The sequence below is a fragment of the Arvicola amphibius genome, chromosome 3, assembly GCF_903992535.2.
Source record: "Arvicola amphibius chromosome 3, mArvAmp1.2, whole genome shotgun sequence".
Taxonomy (NCBI): Eukaryota; Metazoa; Chordata; class Mammalia; order Rodentia; family Cricetidae; genus Arvicola; species Arvicola amphibius.
The window spans coordinates 50,493,415-50,519,483 of NC_052049.1; the positions used below are offsets into that span (position 1 = coordinate 50,493,415).

The 26,069-nt window shown below is 44.7% G+C and overlaps 2 protein-coding genes and 1 non-coding gene across 5 annotated transcripts in view; 2 read left to right on the top strand and 1 right to left on the bottom strand.

Annotated features, from left to right (window-relative positions):
* The first annotated feature begins 2,521 nt into the window (after nucleotides 1-2,521).
* Hexb (hexosaminidase subunit beta) lies at nucleotides 2,522-23,241 on the top strand. Its single transcript, XM_038324424.2, has 14 exons — nucleotides 2,522-2,870; nucleotides 5,947-6,092; nucleotides 9,394-9,459; nucleotides 10,486-10,532; nucleotides 10,965-11,075; nucleotides 13,342-13,443; nucleotides 15,266-15,395; nucleotides 16,877-17,057; nucleotides 17,833-17,919; nucleotides 19,683-19,755; nucleotides 21,279-21,453; nucleotides 22,438-22,528; nucleotides 22,653-22,757; nucleotides 23,070-23,241. The coding sequence occupies exons 1-14, from the start codon at nucleotides 2,641-2,643 to the stop codon at nucleotides 23,134-23,136; spliced, it is 1,611 nt and encodes a 536-aa protein (XP_038180352.1). The 5' UTR covers nucleotides 2,522-2,640; the 3' UTR covers nucleotides 23,137-23,241.
* LOC119810946 lies at nucleotides 5,430-5,529 on the top strand. Its single transcript, XR_005284882.1, has one exon.
* Nucleotides 17,796-26,069, bottom strand: part of Gfm2 (GTP dependent ribosome recycling factor mitochondrial 2) — a 41,505-nt gene continuing 33,231 nt past the window's right edge. For all 3 annotated transcript variants that reach the window (XM_038324421.2, XM_038324422.2, XM_038324423.2), the window contains 3 exons: nucleotides 25,755-25,870; nucleotides 24,912-25,094; nucleotides 17,796-24,271 (listed from right to left, as the gene is read on the bottom strand). In XM_038324421.2, coding sequence (XP_038180349.1) covers nucleotides 24,134-24,271; nucleotides 24,912-25,094; nucleotides 25,755-25,870 — 437 coding nt within the window. In that variant the 3' untranslated portion in view covers nucleotides 17,796-24,133. The remainder of the gene's footprint in view (nucleotides 24,272-24,911; nucleotides 25,095-25,754; nucleotides 25,871-26,069) is intronic.

Consider the following 26,069-nt stretch of genomic DNA (forward strand, 5'->3'; position numbering starts at 1 on the left):
TTTTTGGGTGTCTATAAGTTACTCGTGTTGGTAATATCCCTGTGGGCTGATTCTCAAATACATCATGATCGTCACTTTTGCTTCAGTCCATGTCACAGCTCGAGTGTGTTAAAATGCCCCATGAGGCTTTGAGTGAAGTACCTCCTGGGGACGAAGTGGGTTTCAATGTCAGGAACATGTTTGTCAAAGATGTTTACCTCCGCAGCACTGCCGGCCCAATGAGCCCTGAGTGGAAGCAATTGGCTACACTACAAGCGATTATCCCAAACCATCCCAGCCAAATTAGTGCTCGCTGTACCCCTGCCCCGGGTCATCACGTGGCTCACGGCAAGTTCTCTGAACTGAAAGAAAAGTGAATAGCCATTCTGGTAAGATGCTGGAAGGTGGGCCTAAATTCTGGGAATCTGGAGACACTGTGATTGTCAGCATGGCCCACACGTGTGGAGAGCATCTCTGACTATCCCACTGTTTGTGATTTGAGACAGAAGGTTGCTGTCAGTGTCATCAAAGCCACAGACAAGGAAGCTGTGGGCCTCAAGTCCAGTTGGACAGCTGCTGTTTACCCCTCGGATATAAGTGCCACTGTCACAATGGAAGGATACCTTGCCAAGCGGGCTCTTGCTGTAGTTCACAGGCACGTGGCACTTCCAGTACTATGAGAGTTTGCCCTCTGGGAAGGGCTTTTGGGTCAGATCCAGCTCCGCTCCTCCATACAGTTTTCAAAGGCGTTACATGAGTAGGCAGACTATCAGCTTCAACTAAAAGGTGTGGACTCACAACCTAATGGATCTTTGGATGCCTCAAAGTTCAACTAGAGAAAGGAGACTGAGAAACCCAGTCTAACACAGGCACATCTGTCATTAAAGATACAACAGTTGACAGGCAGAGCTGCCCAGAGGCAAGAGCTTCAGAAAAGGGAGCCCAGAATTTGAATCCTGATCAAGGATCCTTCAACTTTTGTCTGGCTTGGCTTGGGTATCATTACAGACAACTTGGTGCCTCCTATTTCCTCCTTGAGATAGAAGGTTCCTACTGGTTATTCTGTGCCAATTCCATCATTGCATTTTGAGCAGGGAGGGCCAAATAACTTGTTTATAGATCATAGACCTTTAGTTTTATATTTACTTATGCACACATACACAATTGTAATATATATATATATATATATATATATATATATAATTTTGAGAAAGGTCTCACCATGTAGCTCTGGCTGGTCTGGAACTCCTTATGTAGAGCAGACTGGCTTCAAAGGGAAAGATCTGTCTACCTCTGCCTCCCAAGTCTGGGACTAAAGGTGTGCAATGCCCACACTCAGCTTTGTATACATATGGTTTTGGAAAGGAGGACACAGCATGACTGTGAACCCAGTCATGATAGAGTCTAAGCCGGAGTTACTAAACTACATCTTTTGAATTCTTGTCTGACAAAGACGGCATGGTATGCATCACCTCATTATGGCCTTGCCTTAGAGTTACACAACTATAGACAGCTATCATATAAGGTGATGTCTTTACGCATGCTGTCATCTCAACAACACGAACAGACTTTGCAAATTTCCTTTATGTTCCTTACAGGAAACGGAGAGAGTAAGGTGACCCTGAGGTTTGCCTTCATGGAAGAACTCCACTTTCAGCATGTACCGCAACAGTTCTTGGAAGACTTTGCTTGCAGCTCTCTTTTTGGACTGCTTGCTGCAGATACATGTGGCTTGGGTTTGCCTGACACTCCGTTCTGGTTGCCTTACCAAACACCTGCTCACCTATGCCCTTGCAGCTGACAGGGGACTTCACTAGTTTTCTCTTAGAGAGGTTATGCAATCAAGCTTGTTGACTGGGATCCTGATTTTATCAGGACAGACATGAGTGAGGTTGGACGTGTGTTTTCTTGTGAGGGGTTTGCCCTGACCCCTGTAGCCGCCAGGATGACATAATGTGGAGAAAACCTGCCTGAGCTATTCCTCCAGTCCCACTGAGCAATCTAACATCTGTAAGTTATCTTCCCATCGCTCGTACTGTGATTAGACTTATTGTAATCTTTGATGAATTTTCACTCTATCTAATCATTTTGAACGTCTTTGGAAAATCATATGTTGACATTAATCTCTACTACAGAAATACTCTTCTTGTATCTCTTTAATATTAACGAGGTCCATCTCGTCCTTCTGAAGTTTTAAATACTCTCTCCCTGTCCGTTTTTTTATTTTCATGCACAAATTATAACCTCCCATCTGTTTCAAAGTCAGTTCTAGGGAATTCTGACCCAGAGGTTTTATCAATCAGAGCCCACAAACGATCTAGACTGTGGCAAAAACACCGCCGAGGTTGGGGTAGGGGTGGGTAGAAGAAGAAACCGCTGACGCCTGTTTTGCTGTTTTGCAGTCTTGCAGAGGCCGGTGGGCTGCTCAGAGGGGTCCCCAGGTGACAGGCGCTAGCGGGACACCGCGTCCCGGCTGGACGCGCAGCCGCCTGGGTACCCCGCCCAGCCGTATTTCCGGGCCGCTCCGGGCTCAGAGGCGGAGCCGGTGCAGGGAGGGAGTTTGGTCATCTGACTCGGTGACCGGGGAGCAGACGCTTCTTTTCCTGCAGCCGGGGCAAGAAGGCTGGTGGGAAGACTGCCCGAACAGACCGCGGAGCAGCCATGCGATGGTCCCCGCACCGAGCCCCCGGGCTGCTACTGGCGCTGGTGGCGCTGGCGGCGCTGGTGGCGCAGGCCCCGGCCCAGCAGAGACCGGCGCTGTGGCCCTTCCCGCGCTCGGTGAATATGTCCCCGCAACTGCTGAACATCGCTGAGGACAACTTCCTCATCGTCCACGGCCCCAATTCTACGGCGGGCCCCACCTGCTGGCTACTGCAGGAGGCCTTTCGGAGGTAAGCAGCCCCACCCGGCGGGGAGTCGGGACCTGGGGCAGAGAGGCGGACACGGGGTAACCGGTCTCTGGTCTGGAAGACCTATGCAGACCGAAGCCCAAGGCTTGACCTGCCCATTCTGCTTCCTGCGCACCCTGGGTGCTCAGGCACCCCGGTCTGGGTGCAGGATAACAGTGGGACGTGCAGCTTTAGTCGGTCAGTTTGTTGGCCTCAGAAGGGCAGTTGAGCTACTTCAGAGCGGGGAGGGAAAGGTGGCTCTAGAGTCACCAATGAGTATCTGGTGGGGCTTAGGTAAGGACCTTCTGAGGGCCTGAGGTACTTCCCCAGTGTTGACTGTCGCTTTCAGCTCCATCCTTCCCTTATGTGGCAACAATGCAGATGTCTTTAATCTATTTTTTTTTCTTTAAGTGTATCCGAGCCTGAACGAATTTATGTGTACCATGGGCATGGAATCTTGGCGTGAACCTCCAGTGCCTGTGCTGGCACCGAACCCGGGTCCTCCGTGAGAGCAGTGAGGGTTCTAAACCTCTGATCTATCTCCCCAGCTCAGAAAAAAAAAAAAAAAAAAGTCCTTAAGTTGGAGCGTTGTGGGAAACCTCTCCCTTCCAAACTATGTTCCATACCTAATGTTAGGTATTCAAATCTCAATGCTTTCAAATGGCTCTTAGATAAATATCTGCTTTTCTTCTTGTTCCTCAACACTCTGGCTTCTTCCTTCTGGATAGGCTCCCTAAAGCCCTTTGCCTTATCTAGCTCTTGGTCTTTTACAGCCCTCTCAAGCTGTAGCTCTCTTTGGGCTCACACAGCCAGCTGTACTGAGTGCAGGGTAGGTTGCTTTTGGAGAGATGCTTGAATGTGCCACCTTCTGTCCCCTCGATGAGAGACCTGTGTGGGTGGAACTGCCCCAGGTGTAATCTGGTACCACCTGTGCAGCTTACTTTCCTTGCCAGATCTTGTTTGTGACTGGTGAGTTCAACTAAACTCTGATTTGGCCCAGAGGACACCAAACAGTTGACCAGGAAACGTAAAACAAAGTTAAGGGTGTATGCTTTAGCCTGTGGGGCTTAAACTTCGGCAGAAGAGGCCTCTGGCAGAAAGAAAGAGCAGTGTCCTCGGCCACAGAAAGAAATGTTTTCCTTATCATTTGTGCAGCTGAGAGGACGTCAAAGTCCTATTTGGGAGGCCTGCTCTAATAAGCGTTTGGAGTTGAATTGCTTCCAGGGTGGGCTTCTTATAGGTCCAGGTGGCACGAAAATGTAAACCCAAAGTGGCTGGTAGTATTGAGATGTTTAGGACTGCAACTCAGCCACTGGGCTGGATAGCTTTTAAAACGCGCTTGCTTGTTTGCTTTAGGACTGACTGTAAAGCAGGAGTTTCCTTTTTGCCTTGTTAAGAGCTTGAGCAGGCATGATTTACATTGATGGATACAATGTTACACCGGCTTGAATCAGCTGTGAGGTAGTTTGAAAACAGGCTTGGCATCTCAAAACAAGTGCAGGTAATTATTACCTGAAGGATTTGCCCAACTAATTCGTGGCCTGTAAGCCCAGTGGGGAGTAATTGCACCTGGCATTGTTTGGAAGCTGGTTGTAAACCTGGGCTAAACCTTGAGAGTACGTGGCTTTGGCAAGCCTAGTAGTGTTGGAAGTCTCTGGAGATGTAGGGTATTCCTGGAACTCGGGGTAGTGAACATATATATAAGCTGTTCAGAGTTCTGTGGCTGTAGTTGCGGGTTTCCCATCCCAACAGCCTGATCTCAAATAACGCGCAGTGGTTTCCTAAATAACTGACTTGGAGACTTAATATAAACTATAAACTCTCGGCTGATAGCTCAGGCTTGTTACTAGCAAACTTTTACACTTTTACCCATGTTTCTTAATCTATGCTTTGCCATGTGACTCATGACTCGTTACCTCATTTTCTCCACATTCTGCTTCACTGGGTAGGCTGGCTGGCATCTCCTCTGACTTCTCCCTTCTTCATCCCATCATTCTGTTTGGCTTTCCCGCCTAGCTTTATCCTGTTCAGCTATTGGCCAATTAGCTTGTTTATTAAACCAATTATAGTGACGTATATTCACACAGAATGAGTTCTAGGAGAAATCCTGTCTTGGAAAACAAGCAACAAAAAATTATTTTATGTGTGTGGGTTGTTTCTATTGCTGTACGTCTGTGCACTATTTGTGTAGAATACCTGTGAAGGCCAGCTGTGAGCCTCCATGTGGGTGCTGCGAACTGAACCCAGTTTCTCTAGAAGAGCAGCCAGTGCTCTTAATTGCTGAGCCATCTCTCTAGCCCTATGAAACAGTCCTGGCTGTCCTGGAACTCACTCTGTAGACCAGGCTGGCCTCAAACTCACAGAGATCCACCTGCCTCGGTCTCCCAAGTGCTGGGTTTAAAGGCATGTGCCACCACCTCCACCCGGCCATATAAAATTTTTCCATCATAACTTAAAAAAATATTGGTTTTTCTGTGTATTGATGTTTTGCCTGCATGTATGTCTGCACACCGTGTATGTGCAGTGCCTGTGGAGTGGGAAAGCTTTCAAAAACTCGCCACATTCCTCCTCAGCCAGGGCTGGAGGCCAAGATGATCTCTGAGTGGCATCGTCGTCAGGACTGCCATGAGCGGGCAGCCTTGTTTTCCGGCCTCAGACATTGAAAAAAAAACTCGCATGTATGAATCTCATTCTCAGAAAGTTTGATCTGAAGGTCTGGACATCAGGATCTCCAGACGGTTCCCCCAGTGCAGCAGTTCTCAACCTGTGGGTTGAGGCCATCAAAAAAAACAAACATTTCCAATGGTCTTAGGAACACCCATCCATAAACTGATTTTTTTGTTGCTACTTTATTGCTGATTTTGCTACTGAGCTGTGTTTTAGTTCCTAAGACCATAGGAAATACATGGTTTCCAGTGGTTGTGACCCACAGGTTGAGAACCGCTGCCCTGACCTGAAAACACCCCAAGGATGTTTCTGATTAGACGGAGCTGGCACAAGAGATGTGAAAAGCTGGCTTCTGTGTCCCCTGGCACACACATACAATCTGGTTCATTATTTAAATAGATTTCTCCCACAGATATTACAACTACATTTTTGGTTTCTACAAGAGGCATCAACGCCGTGCTCGATTTCAAGCTGGACCACAGTTAGAGCAACTGCAGGTCTCAATCACCCTTGAGCCACAGTGTGATTCCTTCCCTAACATGTCTTCCGATGAGTCCTGTAAGTACCTATTTTAAAATGGTGTCATTGTAGAGCCTTTGTAGGTCCAGGCATAGGTCCAGAAGGAGGGAGGGCTCACCTGTCCGTCACCCAGCCCACTGCCATTTCAGGGGTCCAGTATGTATGTTGTTTGCAACAAATGTTTTGCATGGATACAAACATTAATATGAAAATGGGAATAAGCTGATCATGGCACTTAGGAGGCTGAGGCAGGAGGATTGCAGTGAACTGAAGCTAGCCTGGGCTAGAGTAAGACATCTCAAAAAAAGAAAAAGGACAAAGAAAATGGGAGTTTCTGTACATGTAGATTTTATATAATTATGAACATTTATGAACTTCATTAAGTATTCTTCCGTGACATAATTGCTAATTTTCAGCATTCTATCACTGTATGGTAGAATTAAATTAATCTTAATTTTTGAGGCTATGCTATTTCTTTTGTCTCTTTAAAAGATTGTGTGTGTGGTGTATGCGTATATGTGTATGCTGTGTACATGCACACACATGCCCGTAGGCACTCACAGAAGGCATCAGATCCTGTGCCTTGGAGTTACAGGTGATTGTGAGCCATTAGCCTTGAGTGTGAGGAACTGAACTATGGTCCTCTGGAAGGAGCCATGAGTACTGACAACTGCTGAGCCATCTCTCCCGCCCTTGGCTTCTGTCTCTGAAGGCAAATTAGAGTGTCCTGCATATTAAACAAGCCTGCCCACAGGACTGTCTCCCCACCTCCTCTGGAGGGTGTGCTGTCTGGCATGGTGGGGAACGGTGCCCGCATCAGAGGAACAACGTGTAGATATAATGTAAGACGAGTACCAGGAAGAGACGAGGGAACTGGGTATAAAATGGTGTAAAAATAGAAAGAATGCCACATAGTAAGAAGAAAGAGTGACGGCTCCTTTGCCCTTATACTGTGTCCTCTACAGGTGGATAAACACCCATGTCCCTCCTCCAACACAGATGAGCTTTAAAAAAAAATGTTCACTATTATTATTCTATATATTCATTTATTTACTTTTGTTTTTGAGTCAGAATCTTTTTATTTTATTTTTATCTTATGATCATTGGTGTATTGCCTGCATGTGTGACTGTGTGTGGGTGTCAGAAGCCCAGGAACTGGAGTTACAGACAGGTGTGAGCCACCATGTGGGTGCTGGGAATTGAACTCCGGTCCTCTGGAAGAGCAGCCAGTGCTCTTAACCGCTGAGCCACTTCTCCAGCTCCCAGATGAGCTTTCTTAATACACTCCTTAGGAAGATCGTTTCATTTCTTCTCAGTTGTGTTGCTGTCCTTGGGACAGGAACGGGTAATTTACCAGTGCTGGCCACATGACTTTCGTGGATAATGGGCATGTAGACGCTATAGGAAGTAGGTTTTGCAATCTGAATTGAGCTAGAAATGGCCACTGTGTTGCCAAGCAAAGTTTGCTGTCCGTTACCATCTGCAACACAGATGACCTTTTGTAGAGTCTAGAAAACAGGGTGCACTGAGACCAGAGAGTCTGAGCTTTTATTTAAGTCGGCTCTTCTCAAAACGAAACTTCCTGCGGTTAGTGTTTAGGAAGTTCGCCAGCATCGCAAACGCAAAATCCCAACCCCCTATATTAAAAATAAAGACAGGCGTACCCTGAGAACTGAAGGTGAAACAATTTCTCCTATAGACAGGTAGCCACACACACCAAAGGCATTTACCTGAAATGAAGAGTTACAAACAAACTCGTTGTCAGCTGGTACAGATAGGCGTTAATCCACGGGACAGACAGACATACAGACCTTACCAAAACAAACTGCTGAGCTGGACAAAGGAAGCTGTACCGTGTGGAGGGGAGCAGACCATTTTCACGGCGATATACAGGAACTTGCAGATCAAGAATATTACAGTTCTTCATTAACACAGCTACAGCTGCCCAGGAAAAGAAATTAATAGATATTTCATATGGAGGAAATTTAACTGGGTGGGCATGTCAAGTAATATTTGAGTAGTATTTTAATTATTGATGTCTGTATCTACAACAAAGGTATTCACAGTGCAAATAGGTTCTGAAGGGGATAGTTGAAAAGTCAAGACATCATCTCCTAACCACCCCCAGCACACACCTGATAACACCTGATAACTTGGTTTTGGAATTAAAATTCTAGCCAGTTGGTGGTGGCACACGCACTTGGGGGCAGAGGCAGGCAGAGCTCTGTGAGTTCAAGGCCAGCCTGGCCTACAATAGCTAGTTCCGGGACAGGCTCCAAAGCTACAGAGAAAATCCTGTCTTGAAGAAAAATTTAAAAATAAATATTTTTTTAAAAAAATTAAAATTCTAAAGCTGTATATCTGCATACTTAGCAGGTACATCTTCTAATTACTATATATGATTCAGTGAGTCAGGATCCGTTTAAAATAAGCCAGACCTCAGCTACTGAGGGAAAAAGGAGGCCTGGTTCAATGGCACTCACAGTAGCAGAACCGGTCTGAGTCTGGTGTTTCGCTTACTCAGCACTGTGGTCTTCTGACCGGAGAAGCTATTCTGGTAGAAGACTGTCAGCTGAGTGTGTCACATGACTGACAATCAGGAGGTGGAAGGTGAAATGATACAAAATTACGTGTTCCAGCTGCCAGTGTCCCTTCTGTGGGAAGCCTGTCCCTGACACACCTTCAGCTTTCTGTATCTTGGCCCAGCTCAGCCAGCTAGAACTCTATTCTCTTTGGGGTGTTTTTGTCTTGAGACACTGTTCCTGTTTAGCCCAGGCTGACTTACTTTGAACCTGTGATCTTCATGCCTCAAACCACCTGAGTGCTGGGATTACAGGCCTGTTCCTTCCCTCCCCCCATGCCTGGTTGGCATCCCATTCTTGATGGATGTGGACTTCTAACTGAGCGAGATGAAACTGGATTGAGGTCGAGGGAGCTAGAAATGAAGTCCTAAAGCCGGTTTCAGATGACGTGGAGGGAAGGGAGGTAGGATGAACGGAAATAGGAAAAGCGGAGTGACTTCACCTTGGGGGAGGTAGGAATTAGGAGTAAATCAGGGCTGTGGGCACTGAGGGCCGTTCGCATCCCTGGCAGTTCAGACCGGAGAAGATGAGGTGTGGTGGAGGGAGGGATGGATGCCCAGGGCCCTGGCTTGAACAGCTCAGCTGCCTGGCCTACAGCACTGGGAATCATGAAGTGAGATACAAGGTCTCTGGGCTGGTCAGGCTGGGACATCTTGGGTTGAGGGAATCTAGGTGAGATTCTGGAGGGGAGAGAATAGTGGGAAATAGACAGTGTGTCATTCTGGAATTAACTAAGGTTCACCAACCCCACCCCACAGATTCTCTACTTGTGCAAGAGCCAGTGGCTTTCCTCAAGGCCAACAGAGTGTGGGGAGCATTGCGAGGTGAGTACCATGCAATTCCATCGTCTCCAGTAGAGGGACATTATTCTATTCTATGTTGCTTTGTAAAACCAAGCACAGCAAAGCTATGCCACAACCTTGGGTCCCTCTTCATTTCCCGTGAAAAGGTAGCGGAGCACTTAGATCCCTTCAACCCACGACGCCCAGCCTAAACCCCAGAGACCTTGTGTCTCACTTCATGATTCCCAGTGCTGTAGGCCAGGCAGCTGAGCTGTTCAAGCCAGGGCCCTGGGCATCCATCCCTCCCTCCACCATACCTCATATTCTCCGGTCTGAACTGCCAGGTCAGGGATGCAAACAGTCCTCAGTGCCCACAGCCCCGATTTACTCCTCGTTCCTACTTCCTCACTGGACCTTTTGAAACATATTTCAGGGCGGGTGTTTATTCAGAGCATCGGACACTTTACCCACGTGACTCTGAACCCTGAGAGGATGAAGGGGCGGGCAGCCCTTGCATGAGGCAGGCAAGCCACACATGGCTTTCCATAGAGACATACAGACAACAGTTGGTTGTCGGTTGTAATGAACCACCTGAAGTAAACTCATTCCTGTCCACTACACCTGGGAGGAGCACAAAAGCATAATTCAAGAACAAGCCTGTGTTTTTGAAGAAACTGAGGTCACAAGACTCTTGTCTTCTTGGAGTTTTCTCACGAGCGCTCAGAAATCTCACGGGCCATGTTCCCACACTGGGCTGTAATATCACGTGGCTATCAGTGGCCCCAGTTGGTTCAGCTTTGGTTTGGGCTCAACAGTTCCTTCTTGCCGCCTTCAGAAACAAGTCCTCTGTCTTGCCCAGTTTCCCATGCCTGTGGATTCCGAGCTGCCAGCAGGTTTATCGGCACACTGTGAAAGGGAGGCAGAGGACAGGGAGGAGTGCTGCGCTTTAGAAAGCAAGGATGCCGTGTCTGCTCGAGCTCTCTGCCCTGTGGTCATGAGCCTGTTTGGACAATACTTTTATCTCATCTTCTTATCTTGTAAATAACACAGTATCTTTGCTTCCCCTAGGTTTAGAGACGTTTAGCCAGTTAGTTTACCAAGACTGTTACGGAGCTGTAAGTATCCCTCTTGTGTCTTACTGAAGCTAGTTGGGTAGACACTGCTGTTAGCGTGTCACCTTCCCAGCTGTCTTCTGAGAGTTTCTTTTCCCACTGTATTTCATACATTTTTTCATCCATATATATTTTTAATAAATCTTTAATATATACATATTTATTTATTATGCATACAACATTCTGCCTCCATGTATGCCCGCACGCCAGAGGAGGGCACCAGATCTCATCACAGATGGTTGTGAGCCACCATGTGGTTGCTGGGAATTGAACTCAGGACCTCTGGAAGAGCAGCCAGTGCTCTTAAACCTCTGAGCCATCTCTCCAGACCCTGGTCCTAGATTTTTATCCAGTACTTGTATATAGTTGTAGTCTTTGTTGAACCTGAGGAGAAAAACAATCTAAAACTCATTGAAATATATTTTTTTCTCCTAGCTCACCATCAACGAATCCACTATTATTGATTTTCCAAGGTTTGCTCACAGAGGAATTTTAATTGATACATCCAGGCACTACCTGCCCATGAAGACAATTTTAAAAACTCTGGTAGGTGATTGCTTTATTGGATCCCTTGTTCATCCTGAAGATCTGCCCCTCGGGTTCCTTTCTTGGGGTTTCTTGTGCTGTCCTGTAGGCTAGCGTGGACTTGTTTTTCTTATGTCAATTCTAAGCAGTGGGCTTCCTGATACCTCTCCAGGGAGAAATGTTACCCCACGTGAAATGGACGCATCCCTGAGGGATTCTTGTGTTTTCACAGACAACATGAATTTGGCTAGGACTGTTAAGTGATTTTTTTTGGTTTGTTTGTTTTAAACCAGGATCGTGGTATGTAGCCCTCAAGCTCCCAATCCTCCTGCCTCAGTCATGGGATTATCAGCATGTACTACTCTGTTTAGTGAGAAAGGCTGTTGGTTTTGTTTGTTTGTTGTTTTTGGTGTTTTTTTTAAAGACAGGGTCTCTCTGTGTAGCCCTGGCTGTTCTGGAATTTGCTTTGTAGACCAGGTTGGCCTTGAACTCACAGAGATCTGCCTGACTCTGCCCCTCAAGTGTTGGGATTAAAAGCATGTGCCAGCACATCTGGCAATAACTGAGAAAGGCAGTTTTAATACTGCTGTTGGCCCAAGTACATGCTCTTGTTTATCAGTCAGGGGTCCGAACATAGCCTGGAAAAATGGCTATATCTCTCTAGCTATTGATTTTTCAGGTGACATAGAAAGGGGTCAGGTTGTGGCTTTTTCCCTTTGAAAATGCTCCAAAAGAGTATGGAACCTTGGGGTAGTGGGTAGGAAGGGGGCTGATCATAGCTGTCTTTTCCTGGGGGGCCTTTCATTGCCTTGTCCCTGCCAACTTTAAGCTGCTTAAACTTTTTAGAAGACTACAAAGAACTTTCATATATTCATTGAGAATATATGAATTTAAAATTTATGAATATATAAATTTAAAGTTTATGATTTAAAAATTTTAAATATTCAGGCGGTGGTGGCGCATACCTTTAACCCCAGCACTCGGGAGGTAGAGGCAGGCTGATCTCTGTGAGTCTGAGGCCAGCCTGGTCTACAGAATGAGTTCCAGGATAGACAGAACCGTTTCACAGAGAAACCCTGGCTCAAAAAGCAAAAACGACAACAAAAATTACGTATTTGTTAAACTTACTTACAACTTATATTTGCCTGAGCCTCTCTATTATAATGCCTGATGGGTCCATGCAGCGGGTGATGAGCCCCCAGAATATTAGTTTGCACCTCCTAATGAAAGAAAGAACACATCTCAACAGTTTCAGTGAAGCGTCAGGAACAGGAAGCTGAGGGTATGTACCCTCCGGTCTCCCTGCAGTGCAGATTACATGGTTGAGAGCATGCGCCCTCTGGTCTCCCCACAGTGCAGACTCCATGGCTGAGAGCAAGTACCCTCCAGGCTCCCCACAGTGCAGACTCCTTGGCTGAGAGCATGCGCCCTCCGGTCTCTCCGCAGTGCAGGTTCAGTGGCTCGCAGTACAGGTCCCAGCAAGATTTGTGTTACATTTCCTTGTCCATCTCCTCAGCGACCTTCAGCCTGGAGCTGTTATCTTTCCTCATTTTGGAAGACTGTGATATTTTAGAAAAGCACAGGCCAGTTACTTTTAGAAAATATCTTAGGTCATCAGTTTCTCACACAAGATTCAGTTCCTGGGGCGAGAAGAAAGCAGACGTGGGCTGTGTTCCAAGGGACTGTCAGGTGGCACACTGTCTCACTGTGGGTAATGTATACTCGGGTTGGCTGAGATATCTATTGTCTGTCGCGCTTCTGCTTCTCAGTGTATAGTTAACTTTGGGGTATTTTGTGCTGGGAAGCACGCCCGTGTGTGTTCAATATGTTTATATGAACACATGTGTATATATCTTTCCCTGTGTCTCTCCATCCATAGCAGGAGGTTTTTTTTTTTTTAACTTTTTATTCTTTGTTTTTTCAAGAAACATGCCAGGGTTTCCTATGTGGGAATTGTAAGCTTTGGTAATTACTTAAGTGCTGTTTCTCCTGTACTCTACTCCCTAAGACAGCCTCAGCCTCTTCATCCCCTATTTCTGGCCGGCCCTCAAGTAATGATAAATTAACAAGCTTGCCCTCCTATACAGCAATATCACAGCTTCTATATACAATGTATGTGCTTTAATAGAGGTGTGCCAATTTCACTACATGTGATGAGTTTATACTTTCTCTTTATTCTTTCTTTTTTTAAAAAAGAAACTATAAAAAGCAGCACTAATCTGAAGCAACCTACTGTGGAAGACTGTGTTCTTCTGTGGTATATAATTCTCCCCATTTTTGCTTTTAGGATGCCATGGCTTTTAACAAGTTCAATGTTCTTCACTGGCACATAGTGGACGACCAGTCTTTCCCGTACCAGAGTACCACTTTTCCTCAGCTAAGCGACAAAGTGAGTAATTCACGCCGTTCTCGTCCCTGTGCCAGAATCCTTGGCGTGGTTTCAATGGTTTTCTTATAAATGGAACCGATGTGAAAAAGTTAGGTATCTGTGGTTTAAAATCCTTTTTGAGGTGGCTGGTTAGCATTTTATTTCCACAAATCTTTTCGTACTTGTTACAGTTACTAAATAAGAAGACTACTGCTGTAAATGTTATTAACAAACGTACTCTCTGGGAACAGCATTCATGTGTTAAAAGCTTAATTCATGACTAACACAGTTAAGATATTCACTTGCCCAGCAGTCTATTTACTTTAAGTCGGGTTAGAAGCATGTAAACGACCTGCTTTTTCCTCCTTTGAAACACAGAAAGGAGGACTTTTTGGAGATGAGCTATTTTTTGCTGTTGTAAGAGGGGGTCTCAGGCTGGCATGGTGGTGCACACCTGTAGGCAGGCAGGAACAGGCGGACCTTCAGTAAGCTGGAGAGAGGCCTGGTCTACACAGCGAGTTCCAGGACAGTCAAGACTACCCAGAGACCTCACAATAAACAAAACAAAAGCAGGGTCTCCCCCACCTCAGGCTGACCTTGAAAGTGGATCCCTTGCTTCCTCCCAAGTACTGGGCTCACAGACAGGTGCCAGCACATTGGTTGTCTCTGCTGTGAGTGTTCAGGTGGACTACTCTGGAGCAATGGAGCTGGGGAGGTCACCCTTGGGTCTCCTCATTTACTCTCCCTGTAACAGAGAATGCCAGTTGACACCAGAGAAGCTGCGTGCCTTGTCAGGACTCCTGTCCTCTGGCCACAGTTCCAGCGCTAGTATGGATGTGGGCTGAAGTATGTGGCGGTGAGTGGCTGATGTGGTGGCTGCTCCCGCTCTACGTTTATGTGCGATTCTCAACACACAGAGGGACCGAATAGTTCATTTAGCACCCAGCTCCACCGTCAGTCTGTGGCCAATTCTGCTGTCACCTGCAGACTCTACCCTACTCCCACCCACTATTTTAAACCAAATTCCAGACTTATTTCATTTGTGAAAAGGCTTGGTTTTATCTAATCATCCATCAATACTCATATTTACCTAAGTGTCTTTTTCTCTTATGGGCCGTACATTATGGATGTTAATGTGCCTGCTAATTATCTTTTCTTATAAATTATTGGTACTGAAAAAGCAATGGAATTTGGTGTCCTGTCTCTCTCTGCTGTCTTGGTTTTGTTGGTTACATTCCAAAATATCAATTACCATGTCCCCTATATTTTGATTTGGGGGTTAGAGGTCAAGGTGATTTCAACAGCTGAGCATGTATAGCCATACATTGAGACAGATCTTATCTTCCAGGGGGCCTTCCTTGTTACTTACAACCAGCGCTAATTCTTCAGTGACACAAAGAGACCCAGGAAATAGTTAAACACAATTAAGTTACTTATTGTCTGAGGGTGAATTTTTAGGTGATATTAACTAAAAGACTGAAAGACAAAAATCTGTGTTTTGTAATAACAGGTGAGTTTGGATTCTAACCTTGACGAGGGCAGTGTTTTCCAAAAATTCACTCTGGAGGCAAAGATTTTGCTTGTTTTGCTGTTAGTTTCCACAGAGTTAAAGTAATTGTGGGATTCTTAAACGGAAGACTCTGACAGTCCCATCAGGGAATCTTGAATTCAATGGGCAGAAATCCACAGTTTTTATAGATTCCTACTCTGAAACCATTGTTAGGCAGGACTGTTTACCACCCTCTGATAACAGAAAAACTAACTGACCAGCAAAGTGCAAACGGGATTGCGTGCGGTTTCCAGGACCAAAGCCATCTTGCACATCTTAACTTGACTGTTACAGGGGAGCTATTCTTTGTCTCATGTCTACACACCAAGTGATGTCTACACGGTGCTTGAATATGCCCGCTTCCGAGGGATTCGAGTTATACCGGAATTTGATACCCCTGGACATACACAGTCTTGGGGAAAAGGTAAGGAGTTTGTCTTACAGGTTGAAAAAGGGGCATCTGAGATCCTTTGTCTCTAATAGTTGGTAGCTTTGTTCCTAACTGCAGTTTGTGCAATGGTAGCGCAAATGCTGCAGATTTTGTGTCCCTTCTAAGTCACTGTCTAGGTACTACCTCACTTACCTAAGTTGGGGAGGCAGAAAACGTGGCTATAAGTAGACATAATGACTTAGTTCCGCTTTATTGATAGGCATGTTTTGGGGGGAGCACAGACTATATTCATGTTTCTGGTAGAGGGAACATGAGGAAACATGCATGAGGAAAGGCATTCAAAGAGAGCATGTAGTGTGACCAGAGCAGAAAAATTTTAGAGATGCTACAGGTGTTGACTAAGAAGGTGAGCTCTGGTGCCAGCCTATCTACATTCGGATCCCGCTTTTGCCCTCTGGAGAGTAAACCTTGGGGAAGTTAACCCTTTACCTCCAGTTTCTGAGAAACAATTCTGAGCATCAAATAAATAACAGAAAGTACACAGCGTGGGACCCAGCATTTCTAATTGTTCAGTACACAGAAATACCATGGTAGACATGGAAAACGATGGGAAGTGAGCCTGGGAAGGGCATCGCCAAGGCTCCTGATGACACTAGTGAGCTTTGCCAGCACATAGCATGCCCTGGGAACCAGTGCAAATTTCTGAGTAGTCACACTTGGGGAAAACCTCTATGAAAGGAACAGATTGTAAAGAGAAAGACCCTGGAGGCCCCACACTGGGAGGGTCAACACGGGCTTGAAAAGCAATGAGCAGAACCAGAAATATTCTGGAAACACATTCAAGGAACTTGGCAACTGACTCCAGGAAGGACCACAGAGCTTGGTGAGGCCTACGAGCAGACCTGTCAGAAATCAAAGAGATTGGAGTTTCGTTAGATCGTACTGAAAGGTAGCTAGGGTCTCTATTTGTATTGAAGCACAAAGAAAATTTTGAGAGTCATTGATATTTGAAGTGGATAAGAGCTCAAAGGTTGTGTAAAAGCAGCAAAGGGGAACAGAGGAGGCAGCTCTTGTCTTCCTGGGGAGAAACTGCTAAATCAATCTTGGTAAATATGGTTGTCTTCTATATAAAATTTCTATATCTTGAACAACGCAAAAGCCAGCTGGTCAGGTTTACAGAGGTTTGCTATGATGGTGTCAGAGGGACTCATACTCAACAGAAACACACTTTGGATCTTGATCTTTTTCCGGGCTAGGGCTAGGGTTGAGTAGACACAGTCTTGAAGATGCCAGGCCCCAGCAGACACACAAACAGATGCAATAGTGTTGTGTGCTGAGCTACCCTTGGTGGGTTAGGGTGTCAAATGCATTTTTGACTATTGAAATTTTCACCTCATGGCGTTTATTGGGATTCAATACCATTGTAAGAGGACCAATTATAGCATAAAGATGTGCAAATTCAGGACTTTGTGATTAATATCCTTATAAAAATAAATCTTTGTATTTTCTTCTAGGTCAGAAAGGCCTGCTAACTCCATGTTACAGTCAAAGGAAGCAAACGCAAAGGGTTGGACCTATAAACCCAACTCTAAATGAAACTTATAGATTCCTTACCACATTTTTCAAAGAAATCAGCAGTGTGTTTCCAGATCAGTTCATTCATTTGGGAGGAGATGAAGTGGATTTTGAGTGTTGGTATGGTAAACTCTAAACCTTTTATTTTTTCAGCTTTTTTTCTTAAAGTGTAGATATACTGAATCCACATTGAAAAAGGGAAGACTGGGGATAACATTTCTCCTTTTAAGGGTTTAAACAATCCCTGAGATGGTTAGTTATTAAAGGATGTATACTTGAGAGGTAAAACAAGGTGAAAGGTTAGGAAGAAGACTCGAGGGGCAGAAGCTAGGCATGGTGGCTCATGCCTATAACCAAGGGCAAAGCAAGCCTAGGCTATAGAATAGCACTGACTCAAGAAAAAGAGTAGCAAAATCTATAACCAGTCTTGGTGGCACGTATCTAATTCTCATTCAGGACAATGAATGTGGAGTATTGGGAGTTCAAGGTCAACCTGACCATAGTGAGATTGCCTCAAAAAACCTAAAAGACAGCCAGGTGATGGTGGTGGCACATGCCTTTAATCAACAACAACAAAAAAAACCCAAAACAACCTAAAAAACTATAAGGAAAGAAGAGCCTTAGTGAAAAGGGGAATGACTAGATAGGGGAGATGTTCAAGTCAGAGTCCTTAGCTTTGTAAAGAGGCTAGGGATGGAAGGCCCTTTTTAAAAATGGAAAGTAATTTCTGGGGAAAATACTTTGCATTAGGAAAATCACGGGAACTCATGATCAAGAACTTGGACTCTTAACTCCTTAAAGTCTGTGTAACTGATGTTTCGGATGCATGCTGCTTCAAATAATAAGCTGGGCACGTCAAAATGTTTATAACATTTCAGTCACTTTTTTATTTAAGGGCATCAAATCCAAACATCGAAAATTTCATGAAGAAAAAAGGTTTTGGCAAGGATTTTACAAGACTCGAATCTTTTTATATTAAAAAGTAAGTCATTGGAAAGCCCAGTCCTCAATGCGGTTGCACAAGTTTATCGGCTTACTTTCTCATTGTCTCCACCCCTCACAAAAGTGGAGACATGAAAACCCACTGCAGAAGGGAAAGGAAGTGCTACACACCGTTTTCTTTACAACGGCGAGCATTTTGCAATAACTCCTGAAATAGAATTCATGTGTCAACAAAGTGCTACACACCGTTTTCTTTACAACGGCGAGCATTTTGCAATAACTCCTGAAATAGAAAGTGAATTCATGTGTCAAGGAAGTGCTACACACTGTTTTCTTTACAACGGCGAGCATTTTGCAATAACTCCTGAAATAGAAGGAAAAGTCATGTGTCTTGAGAGCTTGGCTCCGAGTCCTGGCTGCCCAAATCCTTGTCACTATCTAGGTCTGCAGCTCATTCCATCTGTCCAGTCCTAGAGCATCTCTCTTGCTTCCTACTGTGGGCACAGCAGCCAGAGAGGCACACGCCTGTCCGTCACCTTAGAATTACAGGCAGTTAAAAGTCCTCAGTTGCATCAGCTGCGTTTCCAGTGTTTTATAGCAAGGGGAATGGTAGCTGCTGGACACTGCAGACAGAACATTTCCCAAAAGTTTGCCTGGACAGTGCTGCTCAGCTATTTTCTTCCATAATAGGACCAGAGCCTTGGGCTTCACGAACCATGTGGAGTTACATATGTTTAAAAGGAGAAAGATAGAGATAGGCAGACAGACAGACAGCTTTGCAGACTCAAAAGCCATTCTTAGCTTGTCAGTCATAGAAAAGAAGGCTGTAGGCTGTCGTTTTCCAGGCTCTGCTCTATCCATTAGAAAGGCTCAGAGTTCACTCTGCTCTTCCTAGTTAGCTTTTTGTGTGGTATATTCTTTCTTTCTTACCCTTTCAAGTGTTTGTTACTGCCTAACTAAATATCTGTGGTGGCAACAGCTGAGTGTTATTGACGTGACATGACAGGCTACATGACAGTTTTCTTTCTGCCAACCTGTGGGTCTCGACCCCTTTAAATCATTGGAAATATCAGATATTTACATTATGTTCATAACAATAGCGATATTACAGTTCTGAAGTAGCAACAACAGTTTTATGGTTGGGGGTCACAACATGAGGAACAGCATTAGGAAGGTTGAGAACCACTGTCTTATAAGATGTGTCACAAGCATAGGAAATACAGCTCAATGTTGAAGCTGTCTACCCTGAGGTGTCCCCTGAGGGGTCTCTGTTCATGTATGGCTGCGTTTCACAAGTCCTAGCGAAATACTTGATTTTAATTAGAAGGAAGGGCAGGTACATCCAAGCAGCGTTAGGTCAGGGGGCAAAACATAAGGGTTCAGTAGAGGTTCAGAGAGAAACACCCCAGAAACCAAACATGGATCAATATTTAAAAATTAAGTCAAATTTTCTATATAAGAGGGTAAGATGTGTTTATCCCGAGCATGGATCACTAATCTTAATAATCTTGCCCGTGGTGCCTTAGGGAGTATACTTTCTGTGTAGTTTCTTTGGAGGCAGTCTCTTGTCAGAAAGACATCTCTCAGGCTGTCTTGAGGCTGAAGGATTCTTTCCATTTCCCCTGTCCTTTACTCTTCTTGTCTTAGCTCTCTACCCTGCCTCAACTTTAAGCTGGTTCTGCATAGCTATGTTATACTGAGATATGGTACTTCTCAACACTGCAAGCTGTTCCTGGAAGAAAACATGCATAGTTAGGAGTGTTAACTTTGTGACTCTAAATAACAGTCATTTTTCAACGCTAGGGTTTTGGACATCATTAAATCCTTACAGAAGGGCTCCATCGTGTGGCAGGAAGTTTTTGATGACAACGTGGAGGTAAGAACGGTGCAGACTCCCCCAGGGCTGAGCGCTGGCTCCCGGTGGGAAAGACTGCCTGCCCTACCAGCCTGAGCACCCGCTTTCAAGTTGGGTGTTCAGCAGTTAGGATGATGGAAGGTCTGGAGGGCTCCATTCTTCACTGCTGAACGCTTTGCTACAGACAGATTCAAGGAGAGGAGGCAATACTTTCAGTGTGTATCCACTGGTGACCCTACCAGGTCCAGCAGATAGCACCAACCCAGTGGTCACGCAAACCAAGTCATCAGTCAGGGGAAGGCACTGGAGATTCGAGGGAGAGACTAATCAGTACGCATTATAGACATACACGAAATTGTCAAGAACAGAGCTTAAAAATAAAGCCAAGTTGGCTGGGCTGTGGTGATGCACACCTTTAATCCCAGCACTTGGGAGGTAGAGGCAGGCGGATTTCTGTGAGTTCAAGGCCAGCCAGGGCAGAGAGAGCCTGTCCTGAACAACAACACGGCAAGCACGGCCTAGCTCCAGGTTCAGTGGAACGCGAGGGAATGCGGTGCTTAGAGCAGGACGCAAGCCTGCTCGTGCACCCGTGCATGCACCACAGCACGTAGACACGGGACTCCATTAGTAATATGGACCACTCACTGCTCCTTCTCGTTTCTTCCCCCAACTCGTGCTGTTTTTGAATTAGGTTCCTTTTTTGTTTTTAGGAGCAAAACAGACACCAAATGAGCTTTTAAAAAACATAGTAGTTTTAAAACAGGTAAAATCAATATACACTTTTTAAAAATTATTTATTGTGTATACAATATTCTGTCTGTGTGTATGCCTGAAGGCCAGAAGAGGGCACCAGACCCCATTACAGATGGTTGTGAGCCACCGTGTGGTTGCTGGGAATTGAACTCAGGACCTTTGGAAGAGCAGGCAATGCTCTTAACCTCTGAGCCATCTCTCCAGCCCCTCAATATACACTTTTAAGAAATATTTTTCCCTTATTATTTATTTGTAGTGTATGTTATAAGCCCAGCTACCACTGTTATCTCTAAGGGACTGGTGATAGTCTCATGGTTTCAAGTTAAGTAGAACACTGGTGTGGTGGGAATGGGATCAAGGTGCACACCTTACCCTAAATTCTTTAGTCTCTGAGGTGTTAGCTATAACAGAAGTTAAATGTCCAGTTTTAAGGGTTGATGAAATGTGAACAGCAATGGAAACACAGTGAGGGAATAGCACATGACCCTGACCATTAGGAAAAAGGATGGATAATTTTTTTTCTAAGATTTTTATTTTTATTTTTTTTATTTTTTTATTTTTATTTTTATTTTTTTTGGTTTTTCGAGACAGGGTTTTTCTGTAGCTTTGGAGCCTGTCCTGGAACTAGCTCTTGTAGATCAGGCTGGCCTCGAACTCATAGAGATCCGCCCGCGTCTGCCTCCTGAGTGCTGAGATTAAAGGCGTGTACCACCACCGCCCAGCTCTAAGATTTTAGAAAGACTGTACTTAGTACTAAGACCTAATACTGTGATTGCATTCTGCACCTTTAGCTTCAGCCCGACACAGTGGTTGAAGTGTGGAAGAGTGAAAATTACTTAGAGGAGCTGAAACAAGTCACCTCCTCCGGCTACCCGGCAATCCTTGCTGCTCCTTGGTACTTAGACGTCATTAGCTATGGGCAAGACTGGAGACAGTACTATACAGTGGAGCCTCTTAATTTTGAAGGTAAGTAAAGCAGCCATCACTGCTGGTTTCTTCCATAACTTCCATTCTCTCCTCCCAGTCTAACCTGGATGCCTATTATTCCTTTTATGACTAATCTTTGATTTTATTAAAAATAAAGCTTTGGTATCATTTTAACTTCTGGAAGGAACAATGTACTAGTCTTAAATGAAATACCCCCTTAGATTTTGCCTCCATTTTTATGGAGTTGCTTTCTATATCTGAGAGATGGTTGAGTGTGTTAAATTTTGTTTGTTTGTTTGTTTGTTTGTTTTTTCGAGACAGAGTTTCTCTGTAGTTTTTTTTTGGAGCCTATCCTGGAACTAGCCCTTATAGACTAGGCTGGCCTCAAACTCTGCCTTCTGAATGCTGGGATTAAAGGCGTGCACCACCATCGCCCTGCAAGTGTGTTAACTTTTAAGACACCTAAGTAAGGTTACCATTTGCATCTATGGACTTCAGATTGTGTGGTCCAGGGTTTTCAGCTTCTTTATTAGCAGTTCTAAATTATACAGTTCTTGTAGATCAGTCTTTAGCTTGGAAAAATGATGCTATGATTAAAAGTCTCAGAAATATTGATCCACTAAAAATTACGACTTTCTCTAGAAAACATTTTGAGGATCAAAAGTAATCATTCTAAATAGTAGTTTTTAGTTATTCTTTTTTGTTCCATTACTAAATACCAAGGAATATAAACCAAACGTAAGTAGTGGTCATGGTCCATTAAAATGAAGCTAATATTCCAACTTGTATTTCTTGGCACACCACTCATCAGAAATGGGAGGAGGTGTCCAGACGAGTTTGTGCAGGCTCCTATGGAAAGTATCTCCTCCTGGCTCACCGTAGTCCTCTATGCATGTTGAATAGCACTGAGCCAGGGTGGGAATAAAGGTTCTGGTGCCTACAGGAAGGAATCATGGGATGACTATAGAGAGGAAGCCAGTGTTGTACAGCTTAACTTCTTTCCCTTCAACCACTTTAATGCAGGTTCTGAGAAGGAGAAACAACTAGTCATTGGTGGAGAAGCTTGCCTGTGGGGAGAATTTGTGGATGCAACTAACCTCATTCCAAGATTATGGTAAGGAATGAAAGGGATGCCAAATGACTTAAGAGATGCTTTGGTTCTTCTCTGTGTTAGTAGGAAAGCCCTGAAGAATTTCCTTAAGTAGATGACTACCTTGGAGACACATTTTAAATTTCAGGCCTCGGGCAAGCGCTGTTGGTGAGAGGCTCTGGAGTCCTCAAACTGTCACTGACCTACAAGATGCCTACAACAGACTGGTGGTCCACCGGTGCAGGATGGTCAGGTGAGAGGCATGCCCTTCCAGCCTGAGATCTTATTAAAGTCCAACCTCCAGTGTAACTCTTGCCTTCAGCTTTTTGGTTAGCAGTAAGTAAAAACATCACCTGGGAAGTAGTCATTTACTGGGTAGAAGTTACGCACTTACTGTTGTGGGGGAGAAATTAACACCTGTAAGATCTGTGTAGTGTAACTGCCATCTTACAGGAGTTAGTAGCTTAAATTAGAACCATCAAATCATCACAAAGTGGGGATCTGCTGAAGTGATCTGAGATGGGAGGGCCACAGTCTAAACCATCTCTTTGTTATCTGTCAACAGCCGTGGAATAGCTGCACAGCCTCTCTTTACTGGACATTGTAGCCTTGAGTATAGAATGGAAATGTGAACAGAAGTCTACAGCAGTCTGAGCTATAATCATGTTGATTGTGAAATCATGTAAAATTAATATTTGCTAGGTGTTTTTTAATAAACCATCTTTTTATTGATTGAATCTCTATCTGTATCACACACCGAATACTGGCATCTTTTATTTGAGCAGCTTAAAAAAATGAAAGGAAAAGCTTTGTGATATCACTCAAATACTCCAGAGGGCGACATGAACACCTTCATCATTGTGAAGGCTTAACTGAGAACCGCTGGGCCACAGAGAAGCTCAGCATTTAAGAGCAGTCGCTACTCTTAGATTCTGAGTCTGAGCTCAGCTCCTGTATCTACATGGTGCTTCATAAACATCCATAGCTCCAGCTCCAAGGGATGTTAACATCTACTTCTGACCTTCACGGGTATCAGGCACATACACGGTATACAAACATGTATGTAGTCAAAACACTCCAAGAAAAGAATGTAAAAAGAAAATTTTTAAATGAGCAGTGTTCCTCATAGGCCCAGGCCTTCGGACATGTGCTTCCCAGTGGGTGCTATTTGGGGAGGTCCAGGAAATACAGCCTTGCTTGAGGAAGTCCATTACTGGTTGGACTAGAGAGCTCACAGCCAGGCCCTAATTTTGGTTTGCACTCTGCCATGCTTGAGATTAAAGGTGGGCTTTCTCAGCTTCCTGCTGCCTTGCTGTCCCTGCAATTATGGACTCTCCTTCAGAACCTTCAGCCAAAACCAAACCCTTTTATAAGCTGCCCTGGACAGGTTATTTGCCACAGTAACAGAGAGGGAAGGGATCCACCCAGGGCACAGAGTGGAGGTACATTATAGCAAAGCACGTTCCACACAGAATTAGATGGCAGCTCCAACACCAGTATCTACATCTTTCGTCAAGTTCATTTTATATACCAAAGCAGTAATTTACCAGCCAATGAATAAAACATCACTCTTACTGAGAACGAAGCAGGTACATGTTTTTCTGGGCATTTCCCCGTGTTTCCAAGGACCTAAAGCACTTGGGCCAACCCACTTCTCTGGTTGAGCAGAGTAGTTTGGTCTTGAGGACTCATGGCTTGATAAGTAGAGAATTCTAAGGCAAAAGTAGCTGAGCCTGAAGTCAGCGTTCGAAGCACAGTTGAATATCCCTAATAAAAAGAATTTCAGTTTGTTATTGCATTATATTTAGGCTTTAAGTTTCTTTTCCTGCTGATATCTTTAGAGCACAGCAGAGAAGGTGGTGGTAGGGCAGAGCCACACCACTGCCTCCAGGGTAGATCTTTTCGGAAGTGGGGAGGAAGGGAAGGGAATATTATGGCAAACAGGAAAATTTAGCATAGCATAGGTAAGTCAGCTGTCCATTTGTTCATTCCGAGGCCCAGGAATTTGGTGCTGTGACTCTGTCCTTCCTCCTTATCAGTTGGTACCCCTGGTGCCTACCCCAGGAGCCAAAGTGCCTGGTTGGGGAAGAGAATGATGCTGGCTTCAAAACTAAGGCAGAAAGGGGAGAGTGGTCATGCAGACTGACCACATTTTGGTACAGTATGCCATAATCTTTGTGGTCCCAAGGTTGGAAATAACCTGTCTGAAGTGCTATGTTCCATAGCTCTCACCCACTACTGAAGGCCAAAGTCTTCACTCTTGGTGAAGTTTTTAAGAGTGGCTGAAACTTGGCACACAATCTAAAGCTAAGCCCCGATGCCTGCAGGTGTTAGCAACCACCTAGTTTTACTCAGTGTAGATCTCGTATACTAAACAATATGTACAGATCAAATGCAAAGAACTTACCATCATTTCTGCTAAAGGAACAAACCCTATAACAACTTTGCTGTCCTGGCGAGTTTGAATTTCTTGAACATTCCCTCTTCTTTGGGCCAAGTCTGCCAGGACGGGGCTGAGGTAATCTCCAGTCACTGTGACCTCAAGACTCATCAGGGGCTCCAGCACCTGCTTCTCAGCTTTCTTCAGGGCCTGAAGGGAGTTCATAAGTTGAACAAATTTCTATTCAAGTAAAAGAAAGTTACATAAAAGCTGAAAAACTGAATTATTTCCAATATTCTTAAGCCTAGGGCTCTGGTAACCTCAGTTGCTTTAACACTCCAGAGATAAGGTTTTGTAAGAAACCAAGGTCTTTAATACTTGATTTTACATACTATGGTCACATGCTGGAGGACGACAATGTCAACAGTCAAGATGGCAGAAACATTCTCTTTCTTGTGTAACACACAGTTTACAACCTTAGACTTCGGAGGCCACAAAAGGAAGCTGAAAATGTTTTCAAGATAATTGTGTGGGAAGACATAAAATTAAGGGAAAAATGAGACTGGGCTCTGTACCTCAAGAACCAACTTAAAAATTTTAAAATTACACTTATTTGTGTGTAGCACGTACTCATGAGCACCACAGGGAGCCTGTGGAGGCCAAAGGACAACTCTAGGAGTCAGGTGTCCTTTCCACTCTATGGGCCCTGGGGACTAAACGAAGAATGAGGCTTGGCAGCAAGGAGCCACCTTGATGACCCCGCAGCAGCAAGGACATAAGGACAAGCTCTGCCAGCACAGCCGCCTGTGGAGTCTGTGGTGCCCACTCAGCTCACTTCCTTAAAGCGGAAGCATGGAGACTGCTCTCTACCTTTTGGACACATCTTGAGACACAGGCATTAACCATAGTTGTGGAGGTGCCGGGGTGAATCGTCAACGAGTGTAATGTTATTGCCACATCTTGAACTGGGGATCCAAGCAAAGGTCCTGAGTAAGGGGGAAAATAAAGAGAATAATAAACAGTCACAAAGAATAATGCAACAAAAATACAACTCAAGTACAAAGAAATACAGACAGAACATGAAGTGTCTGTAAAAGACGGAATAATCAGGAGGCTAGCAGTGTAACACCAAGGCAGAGTACATGCTGCTATGCACAAGAAACTGGCTCAAAATACAGATGAAAA